Source organism: Rhinopithecus roxellana, chromosome 5 (assembly GCF_007565055.1).
Source record: "Rhinopithecus roxellana isolate Shanxi Qingling chromosome 5, ASM756505v1, whole genome shotgun sequence".
Taxonomy (NCBI): domain Eukaryota; kingdom Metazoa; phylum Chordata; class Mammalia; order Primates; family Cercopithecidae; genus Rhinopithecus; species Rhinopithecus roxellana.
In genome coordinates, this window is record NC_044553.1 from 8,276,754 (window position 1) to 8,301,712 (window position 24,959).

Sequence of the window (24,959 nt, forward strand, 5' to 3'; positions counted from 1 at the left end):
CAGGGCGGGATACCTTTTGTCCTTAATAATCTGTGTCCTACTTTAAGGCAAATAGAAGGAGGTAAAGAACTTTCTTGCGTCTACTTCTTGGTAACCTCCAGATGAACATTCCTTCCCATTTGGGGGTTGCATATTCTGGTCTTTCGTAGCTTCATAGGCATGAAGCTATGAAAGTTAGACATAGATCTAAGGGCATTCTTTCTGTGTCTATATGTGTATGTATGTGTGTATATGTAAAATACATCAAAAGAATGCATTGTAAATACATATATATATATATAAAAGACTGTTAGTAAAACCCACATATATTCCCCATCTTTTAAGTACCACCTTTAAAAACTCCTGTATGCTTCTCTCCAATTCCATCCTCCTTTTTCCTCCTTCCCAGAAAGCTATAATCTGGACATTTTATTTGTCACTTCCCTGCATATATAGTTTAGTTTGTCTGTTTTAGAACTTTAAATAAATGACATCATGCTTCTTCTTTGGCTTGGATTTTTAACCAACATTATGTTTTAAGATTCATCTAGGTGGATGTGCATAGCTGTAGTTTACCCATTTTTTACTGCTATCTAGCATTAATTAGTGTACCATTCTTCCACTGTGTGAAATATCACACACTTTATTCACTCTACACACATTGGGCATTTGGGTTGTGTCCAGCTTTTTGCTCTGATGTGCGACGCTGCTCTGTGCATTCTATTCATGTATCCTGGTTCACATCCAGGAGTTTTTCTAGGACATATACTTTGGAGTTCAGTTGCTAAGGCATAGAACATTGCAAATGTTCACTTTATTAGGTTGACCATTAGTGGTTATACCAATTGATTCTTCATTAGCAGTATGAGAGTTCTTCTTGCTCCACTTGTCAACAGTTAAGTGTTGGACAGAACAGTCATTCAGTTCTCTGAATTTTAATTTTTGCTAGTTGCAAATATATTCTGGAATTCTATTTTTTTAAATAACAGAGTTGTTATTTCAACAACTCATTTTTAACTATCTTGGTGAAAGAGACAAGGACATAAATTATTTGTTATTATGTTTGATAAAGTGAGCCATTACTGTAGACAAATGTAGATATGTTTTCAAGCAATATTGAACCTGAGAGTCTTTTTTCTTTCTTTTCCTTTTTTTTGAGACGGAGTCTCACTCTGTCCCCCAGGCTAGAGTGCTGTAGCGTGATCTTGGCACACTATAACCTTCGCCTCCTGGGTTCAAGCGATTCTCCTGCCTCTGCTGGGACTGCAGGCATGTGCCACCATGACTGGCTAATTTTTGTAATTTTTATAGAGATGGTTTCACCATGTTGGCCAGGCTGGTCTCAAACTCCTCACCTCAAGTGATCTTCCAACCTCAGCCTACTCCCAAAGTGTTGGGATTACAGGCATGAGCCACTGTGGCTGGCCTTCTTTATTTTCTTTATCAGATATTTTAAATTTACAAATGTAACATGCTCTTGTTTTTACAAGTAAAAAGCTATAGGAAGAAGCTCATTTCTCCTTTTTCCCTTACTTCCCTCCTCCCCCATGTAACCAATGTTAATGCTTTGGGGTATATCATTCCACATTTTTCTTCATGCTCATAAATGTGTAATAAATATATGTTGGGTTGCAATTTATGAGATTGTTGTTTTATTAGGCCAAAGTAGTTGAAATCAGCAGTTGCATATAGTTCAATCACATGCATGCATATTAGGTAGTTGTATGGAAATTTTTCAAATGTAAGAGTTAATGTGCAACTATCTTTTATGTGACAAATGTCACATAATTCACCTAGCTTGTAGTTGTGGATCTAACAGATTCATGTTAATGATTACATCATCTTCACTCCCCTGTCGCCTGTGGAGTGATGTTAGTTTTGTCTTCTTGGTTGTGGTTGTGTTTCTTCTAACTAACCTGTCATACATCCGTGCTTCACTGTGGTGGAATCCCAAACAGGGGGATTGTTGAGTCAAAGCACTTAGATCTCTTAAATTTTAAAATATATTGCTAGATTTCTTTCTTAAAAGGTTGTAGCAATTTGGATGCCCATTAGTAAGTATGAGCCTGCCTGTTTTCTATCTCCTAGTCATCACTGGAAATTACCACTGTAATGGGTGAAGAATGGTATTCTATTTTAATTTGCATTCCCTTGAATTCTGGTGAAGTTGAGCATATTTTCATATGTTTTCATTGATCTTTTGTATTTTCTGTTCTGCAAATATCGTTTCGAATCCTTTGCCCATGTTTTTGTAAGATTATTTGACTCTTCCCTCAATTTATACAGAACCCTTAGTTTATTAGTGATAGTAATACTTTATCACTTTACACGCTGAAGTTATTTCTTTCCCAGCCCATCGTTTGTCTGTTTTGTGTATAGTATCCTTTGCCATACTTTTTCTTTTTCTTTCTTTTTTTTAAAGTATTCACATATGTCTATGTTTTCCTTTATGGTTTTTTGGCTTCTTGTCTTGCTTAGGCATATTTCCTCTATCTAAGGTAATATAAATATCCTCCTTATTCTTCTTCTAATATTTTAAAAAATATTTCTCCATGTTATATATTAAATCCATCTAGAATATATTTTGTATATGACATGAGCTATAAATATGTTCCTCCAAACAGCCAACTCCATGATGCCATTTACTTTAAAAACCCTCTTTTATCTACTGAATTGAAACACGACTTTAATCATATATTGTTTCCACATATACTTGGATCAGTTTCTGTACTTTGTATTATATTTCCTGGATTTATTTTCTATTCCAATATCAACGATACCATCTTCATTATAATAGTTTGATTTCAGGTTTAATATCTAGAAAAGCAACTGGGTTCCATTTTATTCTTTTTAAACATTTATTGCTATTATTTGACATTTTTTTCCATATAAAATTTAAACTCATTTTGTTGTATTGCCAAAAGGGGAAAACAACCATTGGAGATTCCAATTACAACTGCATTAAAATCATGTATTATTGGAAAGGACTTTTTTATATTTTGCTGTTTCCATCTGGAAAACATGCCTCTTGATTCAAATATATTGTAGCTTTATTTTAAAGGGCATTCATCAATATATAAAGGTTTTTGCTTCTTTTGGTGTTGGAAGTTTGGTAAAATGGCTGGGTGTATGATAAATATTAAAATAAATAGCTTTTCTTTTGTTAATGCTAAAACTTGTTCTCAGACTAACATATTGAGGAGTTCCTAATTCAGATCTCCAGGGACAGATGTCATAAGCTTGACTTAAGAAATGAAGAAATGTTAAAGCAGAGCTTTGCACCACTTGACTTAATTCCAACTTTGCTACAATGGATCGTATTATTGTGGGTTATTATTATAGAGGAAAACAGTACTTTGAGCTCTGTATGGTTAGGCAGGATGTTTCTTCTTTTAGTTCTAGATCAGCTATGATGTTAAGAGTAAAATTCTAACAGAGGAAACTAATTACATTTCAGTTTTTTTAAAGTATAATTTTATCTGTTGGACAGAGGCTCATTTGAAGATAAAACCTCAAGATATAAGCTTATTGGTACATCAAAGTACATGGAGGAGTCTCACTTATTGGAAGAATTTTATCATTAGTTTAACAAAACCTACAGTACTTATGTACTTATTTCTAAAAAGTAGTATTTACAAGTAAAAAATGCTGTTGCTTCTGGGAAATTATGGCCTAAGTAGCAGTATAGATAGCCTTCTTCATAGTAAACCCATTCAAATGCCAATGATAGTGTCTCAAACAAAAATCTTCAATAACATAACCTCAGTATCCAAAAAACAAAGGAGAACTTTTAAAATAATTCAACTAATTTTTAAAAGTTGTAATTCCAAATTATAAAACTATAAAAGAATAGGAAAAAAAAAAAAAAACCAATGAAGTTTAAAATTGCCTGATATAACTAAAGCCAGGAAATAAAAAGCCATTTAGTGAAAATTACAGTATTACATACAATTAAGAATATTTCCAGAACTAGTAAAGAGAAGAGTTTACATGGAGAACTACTAAATAGTTAATTAGGGAAGCATATTTATTAACTAGAGAATCAAATAAAAAATTAGATAGCTTAAATAAACATGTATAAATAATGCCAGACCAAAATGATCCACTTCTATGATGGAACACAGTGTTTTAACTTAAAAATGGTAAGTGAAAGTACTTGAGCTGATAGACTAAATAAATGTTAATGAATCAACAATTTAAGGTAGACAATATTTCCAGAATTCATTAAGGACATGGCCTACATATTAGGAAGTTAATCTGGAAATTAACATCCAGAGAAAGATGCCAAGATGTTTACTTATAACATTTTCAAACTTCAGTGAGGAAGAAATCTTAAACATCTGGAAAAAAGGCCAGATAATATTCCAAGTACTGATTTCAGATGTAACTGAAATTAAGACCGTGAACTCCCCAAGGAAATGAAACAACATCTGCAGCTCTTTTTATGGAAAAAATTATCCAGGCAAGATGTCATTCATTTGGAAAAGCTAGAGAAAGATTTTCACATACCCCACTGATATAGTTTGGCTATGTGTCCCCACCCATATCTCATCTTGTAACTCCCATAATTCCCACATGTTGTGGGCAGGACCCAGTGGGAGATGATTGAATTATGGGGGCGGGTCTTTCCTGTGCTGTTCTTGTGATAGTGAATAGGTCCCATGAGATCTGATGGTTTTAAAAATGGGAGTTGCCCTGCACACGCTTTCTTTGCCTGCCACCATCCATGTAAGTAAGATGTGACTTACTCCTCCTTGTCTTCTGCCATGATTGTGAGGACTTCCCCAGCTATGTGGAACCGTAAATCCAATTAAACCTCTTTCTCTTGTAAATTGCCCAGTCTTGGGTATGTCTTGATCAGTAGTGTGAAAACAGACTAATATACCCATTAACCCTAAATAGTCACTGCCCTACACTTTGGATTCAGAACAGGAATTTCTTCACACTGTGGCCATCTTATCAAGTCCTGCTCTCAAGATGGGATACTAAAAACATTAACTAGGAGGATCAACACATAGACCATAGACCCATTGCAGAATAAAATTGTACTCTAAAACGTAAAAGGAAGAGAGGAAGGGAACTAATATTTAGAGAACATCTACAATTATCAAGTTTTTTATAACACATTATTTCATTTAGTCTTCAAAAACCCTGCTGGTATTGTCCTCTTGTTTCAGATGAGAAAATAGTCTCAAAGAGGTTAAGTAACTTGCTTTGTTACGTTGTAGAGTCAGGATTTGAATATGTGTCTTTCTGACTCCCAAGAAAAGTATAACTTTCCGAATAACAATCTAAAAATTGAGAATGAGATAAGATGAGGAAGAACTAAAACCAATAGCCTAAATGTTCTTTTTTACCCATAGAAAGAAGCCTAAGAGCTTTGGGTTTTACTATTGCTGTAACTAGAAATCACCAAAAAATGACTTCGATAATTTTAGTGACTTGTGTCTGTGTGTGTTTGTGTGCAGATTTGATTTACATAGAAATAATTTTACTTGAAAGAAGGGAGCATATTTAAGGTACTTAATTAATAACTACAGCATTTATAAAGTAAAAATAAGCAATAGCAAAAATAAGAAAAAAAAAGATAGATGGCCAAAATATAACAATCATTATAGCTATAAACTTTAAAATGCCACATAAAAGATATGCACTTTAAACAAAAAGTCATACATTAGAATACAAGGCAGGATTATAATACATGAACTAAAATCATAAGGAAATAGAATAATGTGTCATTATTGAACATAACATAAAGCCAAAAAAGATGAATATGTGAATTATGTAATGATGACCACCATCACAAATAATAAAGTGAGTAAAGGAGGAATAGTGTTGAAACAAAAGGAACAAGCAAATAATGCTACCTGTAGAATGATATCAGAATAGATGCCAGTCTCTTTGGGTGGCGTCCTTTTTGCCACAATCCAGGAGTGAATGTTGACTTACCATGGGGTATATTCCAAGAGCCTTCAGGGCTAAAGAAGAACTTTGGCCTTTGGAAATTTAGGAATTTATGTTGTATACTGCCTGCTTTGTTAGCACTAACTAGATAGAGTTGGACAGTTCAGGTCAATCCGGGCTGAATACAGCAGAGTCAAGTCATTTACTTACAGTTAGGAAATGTATGAGTTTCCTTAGCTTGATCATCTAGGTGAGGAAGGAGACTTTGTAATGTCACGCAGCTGTAGAATTGATGGCCCCCATAACTAAGGAGGCAGGTTGTCATCTTGTACAACTCCGGGGTGGGGGCATCATGGGAGTAAACCTGTGATGTAAAAAGGATAATGTTAAAATTAAGAGGTGTCACTTGGTGGACCCACAGATGGAACCAAATTTCCAGTTGAACTAATATTCTAGCAGTAACTTCAAAAAAGGAGAGATAAGTTGAGGAGTTTGATGAAAAAGTTATTAAATGGGTGAATCCATGATCAAATTTGCTTTCCAGGGACATAAGCCCATGTTTAATGTTGCCTTCATTTCATAGTAGATTACCAAATAGTGTAGGGTCCCTTCTCACCTGGTTCTGGGAGGGCAAGGAACTTATGTGATGGGAGGCTAGATGGAACTGAACATGGCCAAGTAGACAGACTGTCCTTGGCTCTGCCATGTTGAAGCCAGGGTCCCACAGGGGCGTAACACCTGTGTGCCCCACAATGTTTTGAAGGAATAATGTTTTAAAGCAAGTTAGTGGGAAATATCTGCATAGTACTAACATTCCTTTCAAGTTCTGCCTTAAAATGAGATGATTGGGAGGCCTGCTAGTATGAAAGGGGCTCTATCAGCAGAGAAACCCTCTGGCTATGTATTTAACACTCCCTAACTGTTCTCTAGAGGGTTCATGCTCTCTGGGTATTGTTTCCCATTTATTTTACTTTCCATGTATGGCCTGGGCTTCTCAAGTGAATTGCCTGTGTCCTGTGGTTACATATGTTAGAGAACATGAATACTAGTTTACAGATCTCATTTTCTAAAAATTTTGGAGTGGCATTATTCCAACCATGTCCCCAAGCTGCCTTTGAGGCTAATATTATTGCTTAAAAATGATTATGAAATATTTAAATTATACAGGAAAGGACAGAGAATTATTTATTTTTTCCTTAGTGGTTCTTTTGAATGACTTGCAAGAACAATTTTAGGGGTAGAAGTAGCCCCTGCATTTAGATTTTGCTGGGTCTGACATATGGGTCTGATGAGCATTGGAATGGATATAGGAAGGCACACCACAGACCCGGCCAGGAGAAAAGTTGGGATGGTTCTTCGAGCTCTTCCCTTGCTTCCTCATCCCTGTTTAATAAAAAGTGAAAGATACAAGCAAGTAACATGAAACAAAGCTAAAAAAGATCACTTATTAAAGAAAGAAAGAGGAAACTGTTAAATAACAGCTCCAGCAAAAGCCCAATGGAACAAACATGCAGCCACAAAAGACCAGGGAAAGCTCTTTGTCTGAATTAAAAATAACTAAAAATGGTACAATGTGCACTGAATGCAAATGTGCAATTCATTGCAGAGCCCTCGAACTCTGTAACATTGCAACCTCTGAGATGAGGAATGTCTCTACCACCCATAGGGAAGAGCTTCCCGGCCAACTGCTCCTGGGACCAAGGCACTGTTCCCTTTCTTTGACAGCCAGCTACAGCACTTGGGTATTGTCAATTCTCCCTTCAGTGCTCCTACTGCAATACCATGAGGATTTGGTGGAAATCAAATGGTAAGGTAATCCAGAACACTCATTAATAAAGACCAGAAGATTCTGCTTTATTTCCCTTCAGCAGCAATGAGGAAAGATGGTAAAAGTGGAAAGAAAGAGCAGCTGTGAGAAGATTTCTGTATCTAATGGTGCCTTATTGAGCTTTCTGGGACCCCCATCTCTACTCTGGAATTGACCTGATCTTCAAGGGCCTATGTCCCGGTGTGTGATACTCTCCCTTTTAACACTACTCTGTCTCTACAGCATATTTCTTGTCCTGACCCCTTTCTGACAAATAGTTTGCTCTAAGGCTTGTTTGGGGAACTTGATCCTTTCCCCTCTCTCTGCCTATTTCAGCCCCCAACCCTACCCCCATCAGCTCTTAACTGGCTTTGCCTCCACCAGGTTCCAGCCATTCTCTAACTGATGCCACAGTCTCTGAGTCAGCCCTACTCCCTTGGGGGTTAGGCCATCCCTAGCTCCGGCATTAGTTGCAACTGAAGTATGAATGGTTCTGACATTAAACAGAATTAGGGCTTATGTTCAAAATTGAGGATAGAAAAAGGAAAATAAACTTTTAAAAGTATGGTAAAATACCCATAGTATAAAAGTTACCATCATAACCATTTTTTTTTTTTTTTTTTTTTTTTTTTTTTTTTTTTTTTTTTTTTTTTTTTTTTTTTGGAGACGGAGTCTGGCTCTGTCGCCAGGGCTGGAGTGCAGTGGCCGGATCTCAGCTCACTGCAAGCTCCGCCTCCCGGGTTCCCGCCATTCTCCTGCCTCAGCCTCCCGAGTAGCTGGGACTACAGGCGCCCGCCACCGCGCCCGGCTAGATTTTTGTATTTTTTTGGTAGAGACGGGGTTTCACCGTGTTAGCCAGGATGGTCTCGATCTCCTGACCTCATGATCGCCCGTCTCGGCCTCCCAAAGTGCTGGGATTACAGGCTTGAGCCACCGCGCCCGGCCCCATCATAACCATTTTTAAGAGCACAGTTCTACAGAGCTCTTCATCTGGCAACGCTGAAATCCAACATAGTGAGACCTCCCATCTCTATAAAATTTTTTTTAAAAATTTAAAAACTGAAACTCTGTTTTAAATAAACAATAATTCCCTATTCTGCCCTCCCCCCCAGTCCCTGGCAATCAGCATTTGGCTTTCTGTCTCTGTGAATTTGACTATTCTACATACATATAAGTGGAATCACACAGTATTTGTACTTTTATGACTGGCTTATTTCACTTAGCATAACGTCTTTAAAGTTCATCCACATGGTAGCATGTGTCAGAATTTCCATTCTTTTCATGGCAGAATCATATTCCACTGGAAGTATTTGTCACGCTTTGTTTCCCCATTCACCCATCAATGGACACTTGGGTTGCTTCCACCTTTTACCTACGGTAAATAATGCTGCTATGAACGTGAGTGTACAAATATGTCTTCAAAACCCTGATTTTTATTCTTTCAGGTATACACTCAGAAACGAAATTGCTGGATCATATGATAGTTCTATTTTTAATTTTTTAAGGAAGCATCATACTGTTTTCCATGGCAGCTGAACCATTTTACATTCCCCCCAACAGTACCCAAGAACTCCAATTTCTCCATATCCTCACCAGTACTTGTTATTTTCTGTTTTTTAAATTCCAATTCTGAAAGGTATGAGGTGATATCTCATTGCCATTTTTATTTGCATTTCCCTAATGATTAGTGACTTTGAGCATTTTCATATACTTATTGAAAAAGTTAAGAATATGAAATCTCATACAAATATGTAACAAGCACATGTAAAAGATTTGATTAACTCATTGAAGGAAACACTGAGTGAAAAAACCTGGTTTCAAGAATACAAGAGACTGAATTATATACAATCAATGAAGGAAAAAATACTGAAACGAGACTGCCAAGTTATATTCAAAACTGGTTAATGTCCCACAGGGCAATAAAACCATAAGCTTTGGGGTTATTTTTTCATTCAAATAAGTGTCCTTCTACAGTGTCAGATGAACGTAGGATCTAGTATGACATTGAAGGGGACACAACAATCTTTCTACCTTCTTTCTGAGCTTTGGAACATTTTCCTTAACAGACTCAATACTTTTACTCCCAGAAACCAGTTCTGTTTCTTCTTTCCATGTTCTCTGCGAGAGGGTAGAAATGGGCCTGGAACAGAGCAGAGAGAAACTTTTGCTTTCCTAAAGTTCTTTCCAACTGGCCTTAGTGGGATTTTGGATCTATTGGTAGTCTAATTGCCAAAAAGAGTAGCTCAACAGTTATGATTGAATAAAAGCGACGGTGCAAATGTATCCATCCTTTATATGCTTTCATCAGTTGACTTTGGGTTTTGTTTATGTAGGTTAGATATTCAGTCTGTGCATGCAAAGCTCAAATGTGGAGCATTTGAGGATGATACCAGTGTGTTCCCATATCCTGCCATATCGACCATCTAAAATATTTGAGAATGCTTAGGAGTTGCTATCTAAGTAAGTGTTAAATCTGCCAAAATTATGTTTCTGAATTATCATTTTATATAAAGCATTTGTTGTTGTGTGATATCCAGAGTTGGCATGCACCATTAGAGCTATATTGGGTGTTAACATACTGAAATGTTTTCATACCAGTTGGTAAAGATAAAGTATCTTTTTGTTTGTTTGTTTTCTTTTTTTTTTGGAGACAAAAAAGTTGCCCAGGCTGGAGTGCAGTGTGATTATGGTTTATTGGAGCCTCAACCTCCCAGGCTCAAGCAATCCTCCCAGCTCGGCCTCCCAAGTAGCTGGGACCACAGGTGTGTGCCACCATGCCCACCTAATTTTGTTTTTCTATTTTTTTGTAGTGAAGCAGTCTCACTTTGTTGTCCAGACTGATCTCAAACTCCTGGACTCAAGCAATCATCCTGCCTAGGCCTCCCAAAGTGCTGAGATTACAGATGTGAGCCACCACGCCCAGCTGAGAAAGTATCTCTTTATTGAGATTATAAGGCATCTAATCATGCCACCCATCAGTGGCCATGGCAGGGTAGTGGACCTGGGAGGATGGCCAGCATAGATACTGACAGCCCCAATAGCCACTGAGTGGTCAGTGGAGGTGTGCACAGTGCCCTCCCTCTGCCCTAGAGTTGTCAGGGATGACAAAGCAGGCAGTGGAGCAGGTGGCATTAGTGGCAGTGTTTTGGAAGTGGGGGTTGGGGAGAATGCGGGTACAGGGGCAGAGTCAGTTGGAGCATAGACCCTCTGGGAGGCACTAGTATCTAGGTATATAATAACCCAGTAGTGCAGAGCCTGTGGTGTGCCCAGGGGCAGACTGTCAGTATGACAGCTACATCAACTAAGATCACAATAACAATCTGTAAAAAAAAAAAAAAAAAAAAAGACTAATGATATGGAAATTTCTAGAATATTTTGGTGAATTATTTTCTCCATAATATAGCATGTCTATTTTATGATATAATTAATTCAGCAAACAAAAGAAATTTTAAATAGATTTTGATTAAATCTTTTTGATTTTTTTATATCACATATTGATATTTTATCTTTCTGATAAACATTTTCATTTTGAATATGACTGTTATTTCTGGCTATATAAAAATTAAAGTTATTTAACCAAACCATCAAAACTAAGAAAAGAGGAAATTGGGAAGATACTGGCAATAAAATAGGTACATATTTGTTTTCTGAAATTACATGAAGTGCTTATTCAAGCTAAAAAGATGGCACAAGACTCCTATAAGCAGGCAGTTGAATTTTAATAGACAGTTTGTATAAAAGTAAAGACAGGTGGAGGAGAGGTTCCCCAAAGGCACGGACAGTGTCTGACACAGGCCTGGTTTCCTGGTCTGCCTAGTAGGAGCTTGATAAATGTTAATTAATTGAATGAATAACTGAGTCAATGTATGAACAACTCTTCAACCTCACCAGTAATTAAGTAAATGCAAATGAAAACAAAAATGAGATATAATGTCATATCTATTAATTTATTAAAATTAAAGAAATAGGCTGGGCATGGTGGTTCATGCCTATAATCCTAGCACTTTGGGAGGCCAAGATGGGAGGATTGCTTGAATCCAAGAACTTGAGACCAGTCTGGGCAACATAGAAAGATACTGTTAAAAAAATTTTAAAAATTAGCCGGGCAGTGCACACCCGTAGTCTCAGCTACTCTGGAGGCTGAGGTGGGAGGATCATTTGAGCCTGGCAGGTCGAGGCTGCAGTGAGCAATGATTGCACCACTGTACTCCAACCTGGGTAACAGAGGGAGAACTCATCTCAAAAAGAAAGAACATGAATTAAAATCCAACTCAGGAGAAAAATTCAATGCAGGAAAACCATTGTGGAAACAGGAAAGCTTGTCATCACTTTCTGAAAGGACCTACTTAGTTTATTATGAGCAATCAGGGATACTTTCTTCAACCTGTTTGGGGTATTTATCCTCAGGAAATGATGGTCAAGAAAATGAAAACTTTCTTTTAAAATTGTTTACAATAGAGCTAAAAGCAAAAACTATAAGCAATTTACATACCCAATCGTTCAGTGAAATATAATGCTTTATATTTGAAATGATCTATTTCAAATATAATCAAGTGATTATATTCACCTCCAGTTTAATGCTAACGAATCAACAATAGATATTAAATGTCTTTTAAACAAAAACACACAGAAAACAAGGTTGTATGTTGATTGGTTGACCAAAATGTATAACAGAGGCTCCCAGCAACCTAACCCCATATTTTTGCTAGATGCAATGTTCTGTGTTTTTGGCAATTTATAGAACATAACTACCATGAATAATAAGAATTGATTATATTTAATATGTGGTTTGAGCAAGGGCGTGGACTTACGTGCTCACAGCTGGTCAAATATTGTTGATGATATTCAAAATCTTGGGTAAGGCAGAAATCTGTTTTTAGGTTATTGTATTTTTTTAAAAAAATATGTTTTCCCTATGGCAGTTCTGGCAGAACATACACAGTTCCAGACCTCTATGATTTTCAGTCTTTTCTGGAATTTTTCAACTCTCTCATTCTTTTTTTCCTCTAAGGTCAAGAAGAATATCGTTATTTGAGTAGCATAGACCTGCACAATAAATCCTTACAAGATGGCAGGGACTTTCACAGATGTACTCAATATTTTCCCTTGTGTCCCTGCAAGGTCAGAAAATGAAAACCACCACCAATTCTGTGGTTTGGGAAGAACTCAGATAGTGGCAGGGTAGCTGTGACCCAAATCCTAATCAAATAACTTTGCTGCAAATAACAAGGACTCCAACCTCAGAGAATTTTGTTCTGTTCCCAAGCTGTATCCACCATGGGCATTCTTAGTTAAAAGCAGCAGTCAGAAGCTTTGGTGAACTTTACCGTAGAAGGAATTTCTCAAAAGCCATGCAATGCTCAGAGAATCTTGGGAGAGCTAGAGAATCTTCAGACATGCAGGATGGGTAGACAGAGTAACACGCAAATCACACCACAGACCTGATCCTAAGAAGGTGCCCCACCTGCCTCTATTGAATGCAAACACCACAGCTCACACAGCCAACACCTGACCCTGGGTGCTCAAAAACTGCCACTGGGATTGCTGCCACAGCTGTCCCTGAAAGTCCAAAGTAGCTGCCATCACACCCACATCTACCATCACTGATTCTCCACATTACCAGCTTCCAGTTAAGGGTCTGGCAGGAGCCTGAGTGTGTACCTGTATCTTAGCTGCAAGGGAGCCTGGGAAATGAATTTTAGCCTCTGCTTCAAAACCTAGGAAAAAAGGGAAAGGAGGGGAAAAGAATAGTAAAAGTGCCTTACCATCTTGCACAGGCTGTGTTAGAATTCTTTACAGAGAGGGATTCATTTGGGGTTACTCAGAGCACCATAGGGAGAGGTTGTTGGGATGAACTGCCCTGGCCCACCCATTCCAAACTAAGGCAGCTGGAGCATGATTCGTGCAGGGGCCTGGGCTTCCCAGACTGATGTAACTGCTCTGTATATATCCCCCTTTCACTCTAGTGTTGAGAAAGAGAGAAACTAGATACAGTGATTAAAAAATTTTTAATACCAAACTTCAAGTTTTTTGACTCACTCATGCTCCAAAAACAAGCGCAACATCAAGACTCTAAAGATGTTTGTGTCCACGCCCATTGTGAGATTCAAGTTGAGTTTTCGGTGTCATATTTGTGGCTTAGCAAGTTGTTGATCAGCTTCATTTGTTTAAAAAATTATTCTTCTGAAGGCACTTTGTGCTCATTGATACATGAGACATCTTCAAACAGTTGCTATGTCTGCCTGATTGCCAGCCAACTGGGGACACACAGAATACTACGGTTTGGATATGTAGGTTTTGACAGATCTTGACAGATAAATGTAAATGGAAATATATCTACAATTAAAAATATTTTTTCCTTGGGCTGTAACTTGAGGAGGGGAGAGGAAGGGCAGTATGTGTCCAAAGAATGAGATCAGGAATAGAGGAGTTGTGGAGTAGAGGGAACAGGGAAATAATAGGAAAAATGGAAAATGACCCAGGGTTAAGAGAACTTGCTCACTGAAACAATTTTCATCTTTTGTTTCTGTAGTTTTCTATGGTTCTTGTACTTACTGGGGACTATAATTAGCAAGATAGACGCATTATCTTGAGCAGGATTCTGTTTTGTGTATATCTTTGTATCCCTCACAGTGTCTAGTGTAGTGCTGGGCACATGGTTCTTAATAAAGGTCTGAATGAATGACCCCAAAAAATGTTTTTCTTTTGCCATTGTATTTAATATTTTTCAGTGTCAACTTCCTGTTATGTGAGTGTGAGGGGTTGTGGGAGGTGGCTGCAATTTCTGACTTGGTTGGCTCGCTGCATCCATGCTGCTGAATCACCCCATCACCCAGCGACTAGAAATAGTTGGTCCCAAGTAACTATTTACCTTTCACTGTGACCCCAATATGGAGAAAAGTCTATTCTTGCTTCCTAGACACTTAAGATTCAATAACATTTGAAAGAATTATTTACAGAACTATATTTGTTTTACATTTTTATTGTGAGATAGCTGTGGTTTTCAATCTTTGAGGCAGTTTATATTTTCTGTTTACCATATAAATGAAAACTACAGTAGATAAGTACCTTGAAAATAAAAATGATCATGACCTGTGTTAAAACTGCAATACAGTTTTCATCCTACATACCTCACTACATAGTTTGGCTGAACTTTTCTAGCCATACCTTTAGATTAACAGTGAAAAAATAAAAATAAATGTAGGGACATTAGATCCACCTTGGTTACCTTTACTCTTTAGTCTGAATGACAAGACAAGTTCCAAAGGAGTGGAAGCTGAATTTGCCATAGGCGTCAACCATGGCAACAGAGGGGATATTCTTTGGCAGGGCAATATGGTTTGGTCGTGTCCCCACCCAAATCTCATCTTGAATTGTAGTTCCCATAATCCCAGTGTGTTGTGGGAGGAACCAGGTGGAAATAATTGAATCGTTGGGGTGGTTTCCCCCATGTCCTGTTCTCATGAAAGCTAGTGAGTTCTCACAAGATCTGATGGTTTTATAAGGGGCTTTCCCCGCTTTTGCTCGGCACTTTTCCTTGCTGCTGCCATGTGAAGAAGGATGTGTTTGCGTCCCCTTATGCCATGATTGTAAGTTTTCTGAGGCCTCCCCAGCCATGCAGAACTGTGAGTCATTTTCTTTATAAATTACCCGGTCTTGGGAATGTCTTTATTAGCAGCGTGAGAACAGACTAATACATAGGGTACCATTCGGTTCAACAGAGAACTAAAACAGATAGCATTTTCCTTCTTTACCCTTCTCAGCCAGTAAACTCAGAGGAGACTCTTGCTATCACTTTAATTCACAGAAGTTGCTAGAATCTGGGCTTTCCACATGAGGTAAAAGTTTTTACTCTCTGCCTTTCCTACCACCTGAGCCTCAGGGGCCCTGCCCCTTTCCTCCTGCTTCTTTGTTTTACTATTTCATATTAAGCTTTGTTTTTTTAAAAACCTACTAGGAATGAAGACATTGTGATACATTTTATGTACCATACTTAGTGATATAAAATGAGCCTATTCTCTTTTTTTGTGTAAAATTCGTATTCTATAAATGTAAATTTATGCCAGAAGCATGATTTGGTTTAATCAATTTACTAAGTTTTTACTTTTACAGAGTGGTAAAACTGGATTACAATGCCATTATATCTTAGTGAAGAAGAAGAATTTTTTAACCTCGCAATGGCATCTCTAGAACAATAATTCCCAGCACTTTGAATTGGAAAAGATTTCATTTTAAATAACATTTTATAAATCTCAATATATTATAGGATAGGAGATGTACTTTTAATATCCATTGGTTGAGAAAGCTATTAATTGTAAAGTATTTTTAAATGAATTTGCATTTGATCTATTATCACACTGCCATCTCCCTATAATCGTGAAAATAGAACATATGTGTGTAGAATATATTTTGCATGCAGCCTGCTGGAGAATCTTTTACAGGGACTCCGTGACTTTATCATTAAGCCATGCTGGAGGCACAGGCATGACAGCTCCTGGATTTTATTCAGGCTGACAGCCACTGCCAAGTCTCCTTGGACCAAGCTAGCAATGAATTGATGGTGCTATGGGAGAAATTGGTTCCTTCCAGACATGCTGGCCATGCTCCTCTGACCTGTCATTGATTTTTGAAGTGCTGATTCATTCAGACGTTTTTTAATTATATAAAAATACATGTACAAACCATTTTAAACAGAAAATAAATCATCCTACAACTATTTGAACACATATTTATGGCTAGAATCAAAAGCATTGAAATTAAGGGTCTTGAGTAGAAATATAATAACAATAATGGCAGAAGAATTTCTGCAGTGAGAATTCATTTCCCTCTCTGCATTTGGTGCTCAGCAAAACTAAACCTTTATTGGAAAGAAATCCATTCCTCTTTCATCAGAGATTGCATTTAGCAAGGAAACAATGGACAGCTTTACCCAGTGTTCTGTCCTTTTCTCATTGTCAGGGTGTTCTTCTGTGACATTTAATTGGAACCACTGCCTGACTCAATACGTAGCAATTTGACTGGGTCAGATTGAAAAGGTAGAAGTCTTTTTTAAAGCAAAGGAGTTTCATTTGAAGGTTTGATAACCAAATTGATTCCTGGCTCCTGTGATCCCGGTGATGTCCCCTGGATTCAGTCCCCCTCTCCTCATCATTAGCGGTATCCTCCTGAGGAGAGAACAGAATACCCTACACTAACTTTAGTTGCTGGTTTTTATCAGTTTGAGGTTGGTATAAAGACAGAACCAATGTGAAACTAGGCTTAGAGTATAAAGTTGGTATGTGCAGGTTGGGAAACAGGCACTAAAAATTATAGAGTTGACTGGGTCGTGTATTAGTTATCTACAGCTACATAACACATTAACCCAAATTTAATGTCTTAAAACAACAAACATCTATCGTCTAATAGTTTTGTGGGTCTGGAATCCAGGGTGGTTCTGGCTCAGGCGCCCTCATGAAGATACAGTTAAGGTGTTAGCTAGGGTGGCTGTCATCTGAGGCTTAAGTGGGTCTGGAGGATCTGGTTTTAAGCTCATTCATATGGCTGTAGGCAGGAGGCCTCGGTTTCTCTTGGCTGGGGCCTCTGCATAGACTGCTCATGACCTGGCTTTTCCCAGAGCAAGCGATCCAAGAAAGAGGGCCCAAGACAGAAGCTACGGTCTTTTGTAATGTAATTTTAGAAGTAACATATCATCATTTCTACAATATTCTGTTGGTCACACAGGATGTGAATACCAGGGCAGGGCTTATTGCAGGTCATCTTGGAGCCTGGCTACCACAGGCCCAAATGCCTAGTTTTTCTAGAAACCATGGAGAGCTGCATTCTTCTAAGTCTGGTGCTATGTCTAAGGACAGACTCTTGGTCAAGTTAATAAAAATGATCTGTCATATTTTATCTATCTATCTATCTATCTATCTATCTATCTATCTATCTATCTATCTATCTATCTATCTATTTATTTGAGACAGACTCTCTGTCGCCCAGGCTGGAGTACAGTGGTGCAATCTCAGCTCACTGCAAGCTCTGCCTCCCGAGTTCACACCATTCTTCTGCCTCAGCCTCCCGAGTAGCTGGGACTACAGGTGCCCTCCACCACGCCTGGCTAATGTTTTTGTAGTTTTTAGTAGAGATGGGGTTTCACCATGTTAGCCAGGATGGTCTCAATCTCCTGACCTCGTGATCTGCCCGCCTCGGCCTCCCAAAGTGCTGGGATTACAGGCATGAGCTACCGCGCCTGGCCCATATTTTAAAGTTTTAGATAGATAGATAGATAGATAGATAGATAGATAGATAGATAGATAGATAGATAGATAGATAGATAAAGATACACAGAGAGGGGAGAGAGAGAGAGAGAGAGGAGAGAGGAGAGAGGAGAGTCTTGCTCTGTCACCCAGGCTAGAATGCAGTGACGCGATCTCGGCTCACTGCAGCCTCCACCTCCTGGGTTCAAGCAGTTCTCCTGCCTCAGCTTCCTAAGTGGCTAGGATTACAGGCACGCGCCACCACGCCCAGCTAATTTTTTTTTTTTTTTTTTTTTTGTATTTTTAGTAGAGATGGGGTTTCACCATGTTGGCCAGGCTGGCCTCAAACTCCTGACCCAGTGATCCACCCACCTCAGCCTCCCAAAGTGCTGGGATTACAGGCATGAACCACCACACCCGTCTAAAGAAAATTTTTATACCTTCACTTTTATAATGTAAATTTGATTGTTATATTTAAGTAAAATACACTTATAAAGTGTAAATAATACTAGGGTACAATATAGAAATCAAAATTTTCATGTAAACTTCTTATATAACCATAGTTATTAACAGATATTTACATATCACTATAGAATAAAGAACTGCACTATTCTGAATCTTTTTTTTTCACTTAACAGTATATTATGTATATCTTTCGATGTCAGTATATAAAATTCATTCTGTTTTTTGGCTACATAATATTCCATTGAATGACTCTGGCAAATAGAATAACGTTACCATAATTATCTAATCAGTCTCTACTGTTGGACAATTGAGCTTTTTCCTTCAGCTTTTTATAAAATATGAATCGTGTTTGTACATAAATCTTTTTGATCTTTTTGTGCTGTGCGAGAATTCTTCAGGGCAAATCTTCAAAAGGTGAATTTTCAAGTGAAAGGGTATAGACATTAAAAATTCAACAGATATTGCTGAATTATCTGCTAAAAATGTTGTACCTAATTACACTCTTTACAATGGTGACAAAACTAGCAATAACATCTTCCTTCTAAAATCAGCCTCACTCGACTTCGATATACCTTACGATGATTTTGAGGAAGGCATGGTGTCGTACTTGGCAGTGGAGTTTAAGGCCAAAAAGGAAAATAAAGGGCCTGCTGTAAGATCATAGCAACCATTCAGGGATTGCATAAAGGACCCAGTGAGTGGCTGATTCGTAGGCAGAGGCAACCCTTCAGAGCTGCATGTAGCTCCAGGGCCCAAATTTGACTTCTCCCCCTTGAGTAGGAACACTGAGGATGTTTACATACCTCATTTGTTAATGAGCTAAACTCTGACATCTTCAGGCATCTGTCTGTGCATTGATGAAGGCACTAATAGCCAGAAATGAAGAGAAATGGATTATGGAAAGCTGGCTTCTTGCAGTTCTTCCCAACAGCCTACAACCATTTCTTTTTGAAAATCCCACTGTTGCTTTGGTTGATACCTCAGACTCAAGATCCTTTAAGCAGCATACAAATAGAGAAAAGAAATGCATTGATTGAGAGACCAGGACTCTGAAAGAATGGAATTGATCCATTCATTCATGGATTCATTCAACAATGAATAAACATAGTTCCCAGCATGGTGAGGAAGCTAAAATAAGCCATATGTATGTAATTGTGAAATAAGACAGGCACCAGCATGGAGGTTCCTGTCTAGTGGGGAAGATGTACAATAATCACAAATATATATTTTGAAACTGTATTTATGTCTAGAAATTAGTATTCCAGGAAGCCAGGAAAATGGAGATCTGCAGGATGAATTTGAGATCACTAAGAGAGTTGCTGGTCGAGTCATGACAGGCAGAAAACAAATGAACAAATGGTTTGTGTGCAAAGGCCCTGAGGCAGGAAAGAGGGGGGTTAGCTAAGGAACTGAAAAAGGCCAATGTGGTCAGAGGGAATCATAGCAAGAAATGAGGCTGAAGAAGGAGCTGGGAGCCAAATCATAAAGGACCGATACATTTTCCTGGAAGCATTTTGAGAAAAAGAATTCAGGATATGGAAGTGTTCAAAAGCCCAGGGATGGAAGGAAGAGAGAAAGTGACAGCCACTGGGCAGGAAGTGAGAGATCTTAGCTGGGGCAGGAGATCTCAAGGCTCTATTAGCCATGTATCTTTTACCCCTCATTGTCTACCTGGGCGTCATGGGCAAACACTGCTGTGCCCCATCTTTGCACATGGCACACACTCCAGAAGCTGAACAGCCTTGCCTGAGCCTACTTTTACCATCATGGACTTAAAAGTCTGTGCCCCACTTTGCCTTTCATCCACCTGGGAGGATTTCAACAAAAGTCCATGCCTTGTTCTATTAATTGAATTACAGAGGAAAGGCCCTGGTGCATTCAGCAAACCTTAATCCAGCTCCCCATTACCCTAAAATGTTCAATGTTGTAAAAAGCCCATGGCAGCATGCCTCTAGAACAGCACTTAATTGACATAATATGGGTCACCTGTCTACATGGAATTAGCTGGCAGAGCTTCCAGAACAACCTACTTTCCTCCCTTCTGTCTTTAGTTTTTGAACTTCTGAAATGCGTCACTGCTACTCACGTCAGTTTTGAGCCATTATTTAACAAAGAGGTGTACAGTTGGGAACTGTGCTTCTAGCTCAGAATTTGTCTAGTGGTGCAATTGGGGGGTGAGAAGGGAATGTGGTCAGGGCCCTGGAAGCTGGGGCAGGGGTTTGTCAGTACCATTGGTCAGCTTTGGCATGTGCAGCAACGAAAACAGAAAGTGTAATGTGGCTTGGTGTCATGCTTTAATGGAATAAGCTTTATAAAAATCCTATGTACATGTGTATGTATGTGTGTGCTTGGGGTGGGAAAATATGAATAAATTCTGTTATGGAGTAGGGAAGGGAATGGTTATCAAGGCCTATGAGAATGAAGTAGTCCCTAACCAGTAACGTGGTGGTTCTTGTGTCCTGACTTGGGACGTCACAGAGCTGAATGACCAAAGATGTGACCTTAGAGACCTATTGCCCGAGTTCAAATCGTGGCCCCACCACTTACTGACTGGGAAATCTTGGAAATTTAGTGAACTTGATCTGAACTTAATTTTCTTCATCTGTGGAATGAGAGTAATGATAGCTTTTTTTTTTTTTTTTAAAGAGACAAGGTCTTGCTGTATTGCCCAGGCTGGGTTACAGTGGTGCTATTATAGCTCACTGTAACCTCTAACTCCTGGGCTCATGTAATCCTCCCACCTCAACATCCTCGGTAGCTAGGACTACAGGTGTATGCCACCAAGCCTGGCTAATTAAAACAAAACAAAACAAAACAAAACAAAAAACATTTATAGAGACAGGGTCTCACTGCATTTCCCAGACTGGTCTCAAAACTCCTGGCCTCAAATGATCCGCCTACTTCGGGCTCCCAAAGCACCGGGATTACAGGCCTGAGCCACCATGCCCATCCTGATAGCCTTTTCTTATGTTTTTTTTTGTTGTTGTTGTTATTGGTAGATTAAAGGAGTTGAAGCATGAAAAAGGCTTTATATAAAGTAATTGCTTAGTAAATGAAAAAATATAGCTAACAGTGTCAGGCACTGTTCTAGGCACTTTACATATATTAACTTATTTAATCTTCCCAAGCGCCCAGGAAATATGTGGTAGTGTTACCATCCCCACTTTCAAGATGAGGAAATGGAGGCACACAGGTTAAGTAACTTGCCCAACATCACATATTGAGTAAATGGCAGAACTAAGACTCAGACTTGGGCAGTGTGGCCCAGAGTCCAAGCTCTTGACCACTTTCCTGCACTGCCTCTCAGTCATACATAAATGTTAGCTTTCGTTATTCTTGGGAGATGGAGAAGAAAGTTTGGGGAATATAGTAGGAATGACCAGAAAAGGAAGACAGCACTAAGATTCCCTTGTACTTTAGGCAGGACTGTGAGCTGCTCCCATCTTCCACCCCCACACCCCAATCCCCCAAATCCCTTAATTCCAGTGGCTCAGCCTAAATACTGAGTGTATCCTGATAATGTTACACCCTCCCTGACTCCAGATAGGTGAGGGAAAATCGTTGCTTCCTGCTGTTGCTAAGGCTGCCCTGGTTGGTGAAGGTTGAGCAGAGGTCTTTCCAGAGATGCCTGACACCATTTCCAGGACAAAACTCCCCTTGTGGGTGGAGTCCTGTCGACTTTCATTACTGCTGGGCTTCTTCAGACAAACCAGTGCCCAGGGGTAAAATTCCCAAAACAATTGCATAATTGACCAAGTCTGACATTCTCGGGAGAGCTATTCTCTACAGGGTTACCAGCCTGGATGCTTTCTTCTAAAATGTCAATGATTCTAATAGGAGGCCAAAGCACCACACAGGTGAACAACATCGTGTGGGCAGTCCTTACAAAAACGTTACATCAGATATTATGCTGCAACCTGTATTTCAGCTACTGGCTTGCTTTTGGGGGTGGGGATGTGTATGTATGTGTGTGTTTTGTTTCTTTGAGGTGGAAGATAGCCCAAGAAAAATGAAAACAAATGTTTAAGTAAAACTGCTGAAGCTCACTAAATCTGCTAGAAATTAATTAATTGAACCTGTAAGCTTATGTTTCTGCTTTCAAAGGGATGATACTGTGAAGTGTTCAGGAATGAAGTCTCAAGAAATCTGCTACCTAGTTTCAAATGGTAGGAGAAACAGAGGGACAGGAGAAGCAAAAGTGACCATTGTTAACTCTAGGTGGTTGGTATGTGGGTGTTCCTTGTTTTATTCTTTCACCTGTAATGTATGTTTATATTTTTAAAAAGTTAAGAAGTTGGAGGATGATAGAAGCATTAAAAAGTAGGCCAGGTGTGGTAGCTCATGCCTGTAATACCAACACTTTGGGAAACTGAGGCAGTAAGATCACTTGAGGCCAGGAGTTCGAGACCAGCATGGGCAACATGGCAAGACCTCGTTTCTCAAAAATGTTTAAACAAGAAAATTAGCCAGTGTGGTGGCTTGTGCCTGTAGTCCCAACTGCTTGGGAGGATGAGGCAGGAATATTGATTGAGCCTGGGAAACAGAGGTTACAGTGAGTTAAGGTTGCATCACTGCACTCCAGTCTGGGTGACAGAGTGAGACCCTGTCTCTAAAAATAAACAAATAAGTTTATGGGGGAGAGCAGAAAGAACAGGTGCTATGGGATCGGTAGGATGAGAGGACAGTACAGGATGAATGGTCCTTTACCCCATGTCATCATCTTTGGGATCAGGGAAGAAGGAGAGACGTAGGGAGGAGGTCTAGAGGTTGTATGGAGGAGCAACAGATCAAAAAGCTGTGCTCTAGATAAAGGAATAAGCACAGAGCTCTTAGTACTGCTGTAAAACTAGAAGTTACTGTGGGATTGGAGGTGACTTCTTTTAATATACATTTATAAGTTGTATTATTGGGATCAATAATAAGGGAGAATAATATATTCTCCCTTAAAACTGACCACCAACAATGAAAATGTTGCATGTATATAATTTATGCATATGTTGCATATATAATATATGCATATGTTACATATATCCAAATATCTTTTTATACATATGTTTCATTTCATATATATGAAAAACAATGGGAAGAATATCACTAAAATTTTATCTGTAGGTAAGAGTTTCCATGTGTGCTTAAAACTGGGAGTCACTCTATCCAATATAAAGTTAAAGGTCTTTTGTTTGCTTGCTTGCCTTTTTATCTACTTTTGCAGAAGATACTGAAATTGCAACAGCTTGTTTTTGGGGGAATGGAGTCATTCCATATTGGCTCTTGAGTATGTCTGCCACCACTCTGATTCTAGCTGGAGGCTGCCAGAAATGACTGTGCCATTGAATGGAGTTATTAGACAACATAAAACAGACGAGTCAGACCAAGGTAGAATGGAAAAGGACTGCCGTCTCAGGCCATTTCACTATGTCTGAAAGAAAAACCGATGAAGAAACACAGGCCACAGTAACCATAGCTCCTGCTTTAATCCTTTCTCCCTGAATCTTCTTGAAGGATCCTTGTGCTAAGGGTTCCCAAGGTGTGGGAGGGATTAGAATAAATGCTGTTTTGGCAAGAGGTTTGGTAAATCATCTTGGGTGTTAAGTCCTGTGTAAAATTATCTAATAGTAATGAGGTGTCAGCAGTTTTTTTTTTATCTATTTAAAGCTTTAACTAGACCACATGAGTAATGTGCTTTCAGGTGCTTATCTCTAATTAATTAATTCATTTGTAAGTGAAATACCTAATTAAAGCAGTCTAAGGGAGCTCCTTTGCGGCCTGGATCTGGTAGATCCAGTAACAAAGAGAGGTCTTTGCTGATGCAACTTGTTGAACTGATCCTCATGGGCTTTTAGCTTTATCAGATTTCATTTGAAGAGTTTTTCATGGTTTTTGTGTTTTCAAGTGTAATATAGACCAAATGCTGGTCTTTAATACTGACCAAAGTCACTCATTTATGCATAACTGTGGAAGAAACCTGAAGATGGTATGATTGGGGTCTCAGCAAAATGGGGGAAACGGACAAAGACAATACATGCCCTGCCATGATCGTGCCTTTCTGTCATGTACACTGTGATCAGGCAAGGCCAAAGAGCCTGTCACTCCATGACTGCTTGCTTGAGTTTAAAAGTTCAGAGTCCTTTCTTTCTACTTAGGAGTATGCTTTACCTTTACTTTGTCAGAAAACTATGTAACCCAAAGTATTTACCATTTCACTTCGGCTACTAAGAGATGTTGGCCATGTTTAGAGCTTAAGTGTATGAATCAATTCAGTTTTCTCTTCCCTGTACTACTACTCACCTTTGTTCTTTTCTTAGAATAAGGGCATCATCCTTAAAGAAAAAGAGCCAATGCCTTCTGTGAAGGGCAGTTCACTGATTGGATTGAGAAAATTCTATTTTGTCATATTACACCTCTGCTCCGTTATAAGGGAGAGGGTGCATTTGAGTGTAATAATTATGACTAACTTACAATGTGTTTTGCTTCTTGTAAACTATTACTGCCCTAAATACGATGAATGGAACAAAGAGCTTAAATGAATTCACAAAAGACACCTAAGCTGCTCTGAGGATATGGGA

At 38.7% G+C, this 24,959-nt stretch overlaps 1 protein-coding gene across 7 annotated transcripts in view; it reads left to right on the forward strand.

Moving 5' to 3' along the window:
• The window catches only part of GNG2 (G protein subunit gamma 2), a 128,058-nt gene that overhangs the window by 32,627 nt on the left and 70,472 nt on the right, over nt 1-24,959 (forward strand). The window contains exon 3 of one of the 7 annotated variants that reach the window (XM_030929894.1): nt 7,550-7,690. The exons of the other annotated variants lie outside the window; for them this stretch is intronic. Within the exon in view, the coding sequence (XP_030785754.1) occupies nt 7,666-7,690 (25 nt within the window). The 5' untranslated portion in view covers nt 7,550-7,665. The remainder of the gene's footprint in view (nt 1-7,549; nt 7,691-24,959) is intronic. 7 annotated transcript variants of the gene reach the window in all.